General features: G+C 43.0%; 1 protein-coding gene across 1 annotated transcript in view; it reads right to left on the reverse strand.

The window, feature by feature from the left end:
• Positions 1 to 2,957: 2,957 nt before the first annotated feature.
• Positions 2,958 to 5,000, reverse strand: part of LOC121320131 (reelin-like) — a 170,826-nt gene continuing 168,783 nt past the window's right edge. The window contains exon 67 of the mRNA XM_041258389.1: positions 2,958 to 3,900. Coding sequence (XP_041114323.1) covers positions 3,804 to 3,900 — 97 coding nt within the window. The 3' untranslated portion in view covers positions 2,958 to 3,803. The remainder of the gene's footprint in view (positions 3,901 to 5,000) is intronic.

A 5,000-nucleotide genomic window follows, 5' to 3' on the forward strand; every position in this document is an offset into this window, starting at 1 on the left:
TTTTCAGGCTGAAAAAGTCCCTTGGGTCGACACCGTCAATACCTTTTAGAATTTTGAATGCTTGAATTAGGTTGCCACGTAGTCTTCTTTGTTCAAGACTGAACAGATTCAATTCTTTTAGCCTGTCTGCATATGACATGCCTTTTAAGCCTGGAATAATTCTGGTCACTCAGAACTGAACACAGTATTCTAGATTAGGTCTTACTAATGTATTGTACAGTTTTAACATTACTTCCCTTGATTAAAATTCAACACTTTTCACAATGTATCCGAGCATCTTGTTGGCTTTTTTATAGCTTCCCCATACATAAACTCCTAGGTCTTTTTCAGAGATTCCTTCTCCAATTTCAGTATCTCCCATATGATATTTATAATGTACATTTTTATTTCCTGTGTGCAGTACCTTACACTTTTCTCTATTAAATGTCATTTGCCATGTGTCTGCCCAGTTCTGAATCTTGTCTAGATCATTTTGAATGACCTTTGCTGCTGCAACAGTGTTTGCCACTCCTCCTATTTTTGTGTCGTCTGCGAATTTAACAAGTTTGCTTACTATACCAGAATCTAAATCATTAATGTAGATTAGGAATAGCAGAGGACCTAATACTGATCCCTGTGGTACACCGCTGGTTACCACACTCCATTCTGAGGTTTCTCCTCTAATCAGTACTTTCAGTTTTCTACGTGTTAACCACTCCCCAATCCATGTGCATGCATTTCCTGAATACCTACTGCGTTCAGAGTGACAAGCAAACAATAAAAATAAATAAATAATGAACTTGCATGCAGGACCCCTCACCGCGCCTCGTTACTTTGTGGTAAAATATTTAATTTTGGCTATAATTACGATTATGACATGCACGGTTGTGTTATGTTAACTTGGGTCTCAAATCGCGCAGCTTTCAATGGTTATTTTTAAAATGGAATTTGAAAACATGAATGTTTCACCCTGTGGACACACTCAACTGACACACCCCGCTGAAATAAATAAATAAATACATTGCTTATCACCTCTGCGCCTGCGTGACTGGACGGGTCAGACCTGTCACTACAGAGTTCTGCAGGGACGCGGAATGAGAGGAAGGAGAAACGGGAAGTTTTCATTTTTAAAACCAGATCCCTTTATCTGTTAATACCTTTAGTAATCTCCAGCGTGTTAAGTAACCAAAGGGAACGACCCTGACACCCATCAGCAGAGTGCCGCGGGCCGGGCCGGGCCGGCGGAGAGCTGTTGCACAGGTCGGGTCTGCAGCAGTCCCACTTCGCCGTGTACTAGGGCTGCCACCTGGTCCCAGAATCCTGGAACACTGGGACGGGACATAGTTTATCTTAAACTGAAAGCAGTAAACATGTGAACTGAGCGCCAAGCACCTGCTTCATTTATACTGCTTCTTAGTTACACGAATCATTGTGATCAAAATCTTACAAAATAAAAAAGCATCTTGAATAAGCATGTGTAGGGTTATTCAAGATGTTTATTTTTATTTTGTACAAAATGATATTTCAGTTCTTAATATTTAAAAGATGCTATTTATATCCTATTAATTAGTAATATATTGCCCTAATTTACATTGACTCTCCCAATTAAATAGCAACACTGATCCAGTGTTCAGGCTGTCTGGTGTCAGGAATAGTGAACAGCTGCTCAGTATTAATGATTCCAGTGGGAGAAGGTGATATACTATTAGAAACTACAAAGAAACTTTAAAATATATATTTTTAAAACTATTAATAAAATAAATAAATATTGATGATGTACTTATTTATTTATTTCATTTGTTTAAAGCTGTTATTGTATTGTCATGCTGCCTCAAGATAATTAATCACCAGAATCAATTTAGCAAAGGTTTAGGGCTCAATTCACATGCTGATTTCCTTCAGTTTAAAGGCAACTTCAAAATCCTGTTCTGTCTCACAGCATTCCAGAATTATGGGGCCAGGTGGCAACCCTACTGTGTAGGTGTCTCCCCTGAAGTCAGTGGAGCCCAGGTCATTGCACAGCACCTTGACTATGCAGCCTCATGCCTTCAGGACTTCCAGCCCGCTGAACAGCCCGGACCCTGTGAAGCAGCCCCCCTCCTTGGTGCAGAGCAGCAAGGATGACAGTCGATTCATCTCAGGACATTGGAAGGTAAAAAGTGGGTGCGTGTGTGTCATAACAATCCACAAATACAAAAACAGACTCATTCAGCCTGATGGGAGCTAACAGGGTATTCACAGCGCTGAGGATGTAACAATGCAGTGCTGATGTCACAGGTGTGAGGTCACTCACACACAGCACCATGCCGGTGCTGAAATGCATGTCAGATCTTGCTGTTGCTGTCGTTTGTCGTTGAACACATGTCTGTTTGATCACAGCAGCACATACATGCAGTGCAAATGGTTTCACTCCCTTTCCTACAGCTTTAGCAACACACTGTCAGCAGTATTCAGTGTATATGAGACCAGATATGCAGGTGGATAATCACGTGCTGTCCTTGTTGGTTTTCACAACCGCTGAAAGCAACAAGTGCCAGTATGCAGACTGGAAGGGTTTGAAATATATTGTAAAGGATTTCAAATCTAGATAAACATGTAGGTGTTCATTTGTATATAACGAGAGTTACACACGACCTCCCCTCACATGACAGAGGCATTTGTTTGGCAAACCTTCAAACCATGACATGAATCGCTCATTGGATAAGTAACTGACAGAAGATAGAGTAGGGCATCCCTGGTCTCTCAACGTACAATCATCATAGAGTCAAAGAGCCTCTCAGCCATGCTGAAGTACACTTCAAGGCTCAAAGTCTCGTAAGCTTTTAGAGGGCACTTACCTCAGCGCAACGGCCACTGTACTCGGGAACTGGATTGGCTGAGAGAGTTGGACAATTTAAATCTACAACCGAACTGAATATTTCCACTTTACTGAATAACGACTGAGGGACAGAAGCACAGCACACAGACACACACGGTGCTACACACAGGCTTGGCCAGTAGTTTATTCCCTTTAAAGACTGTTCAGGGATCCCCTAGTGGATACAGATATATACAGGGGTTTGATATACAGAGTCTACCCTTAGGGGTCCATCAATACACAACAGATTGCAAAACAACACGACTGCAACGCAACTAGAAAAAAACTAAGCAAAAACTATAAACCCGAAAATAAGCCAAAAGAAACAGACCCTGTGGCTCTAACCCTAATAACTTAACGACTCTATAAAACAACACACTTACTGAACATACAGTGCACTTAAACGGGTACGTGGGAATGTTACGATAAATATCTGCACTTCGGAGAGAAACGAACTAAAGAAATCTTCACTCAGTCTTTTTTTTTATTGTGCTTTTCTCTCTCTTTTTTCTTCTTCAGAGGCTGGTCCTCTTACTTAGAACAAAAAAAAACAACAACTAACTGATCACCACACCAACGCGACACGAAAATTCACAGATACAAAGACAGCAAAAAACAGTACGCCATCATCATCATTTCCACCAGTATTGTAAGCACAGTATTATTTCCCTGTCCTCTCGCAGAGTTGTTTTTTTATTTTTTCACACTGACAAAGGGGAGAGTTAAAAAATGTAAAAAAAAAAAAATGCAAAGAAATGGGGATGGACAGGAGGACTTCTCACGCCTTCCTGGTAAAGAGCAATGCTGATTGGCCGTGGCTCAGTCCAGGTCTCCAGGCACCTGATTGGATGGCCAGTGTGTCAGTCACAAAGGAGCGGGATGGTTAAAGTTGATTGGTCTCTGGAACCAGTTGGTGTTGGGATGGGCGGGATTTATGTGATGTTGGCAAGCGGTGAGTGGAGAGCCCTCAGAAGTGTCGTCTCAGAGCCCGCCTCTTCCTGCTGTAGAAGTGGCGCAATCCAGTGTGTCGTGAAAAGTTCATCATGTAGTTTTGTTTGCGGGTGCTGTAGAGAGAGGGGGTGTGAGGGAGAGAGGAGGGGGAGATGACAGAGGGGAGGGGAAAAGCATGTTTTAGACAAAACTAGCTCAGCGTATCTACCAGTGTGATCAAAACAGACTGTAGAGTGATCATGGCAACTTTCAGATGAGCACTGGCAATCAGCACTTCAACAGCCAGCGTCATCTTTTAAATAACCTTCCTTATGAGCAATGTGCAACTCGGTCCTGAGCAGCAGCACAGTGATCTGCAACAGCAGCCTCTGCCCTGCCAGTGACTGTGCAACTTACAAGTGGAGGCTGGGGAACCATGGAGCAAATGTGAGGGAATTTGCAAGGTGACTGCCACCAGTCAGAAATACAAGTGCTAGCGAGTGGAAAGTAAGATCTAGCAGTCAGCCAGAGCCAGCAGGTAACGTGCATGTGCTGTCAGCCTTGAATGGAAGCAATGGTTTTGTAGGCTGGGCAGGAGGAACATCCTTCAGTCCCTGCAGTTTGCCAGGGTGTGCGCTCTCTTCCTGTGGATGAATGCATGTCAAGGTGATCCTGTACATACAGGGGCTGGGAGCGTTCTCTCAGACCGCTGGAAAGGTCTGGACCTGGGTGTGTCCCGGACCTCCACAGACATGCCAAGGATTTTCAGACACTCTTGTTTTCTGACAGGGATGAGTGCTTTCAGGACTAATATGCTTTTTTTTTGCAGTAAATTAATATCGATTTTCAATAACCCAGATCTAACCCTAAAGTGACCATGGCTTAGTTACCGTAAACATGGACTAAACTGGTGGGTTTGCTGCATGGCAGTACTAATCCACAACTGACAGGGAATCAGTATCACAATACAGGGCTCCTCCGTTGATTTACTTGTCAAGTCACACTGTCCTCCTAATAACAAGAGGATCCAGTTATTACCAGGAACACAAAGAATCCCGTTTGAGTCTGGTCATACACACCACAAATGAATGTCCCGTCTGCACTAGCTTTCAATCAAATAAACCCTCCTAAAAGCACACGTTGGAACTGGGGTTCTTTTTGGTATTTCTGCATGCAACATAAGCATATGCCACCTGGTGGACAAATTCAGTATCTGCGGTCGCCAAGCACAAAG

This window comes from Polyodon spathula, chromosome 8, assembly GCF_017654505.1.
Source record: "Polyodon spathula isolate WHYD16114869_AA chromosome 8, ASM1765450v1, whole genome shotgun sequence".
NCBI classification, from domain to species: Eukaryota; Metazoa; Chordata; class Actinopteri; order Acipenseriformes; family Polyodontidae; genus Polyodon; species Polyodon spathula.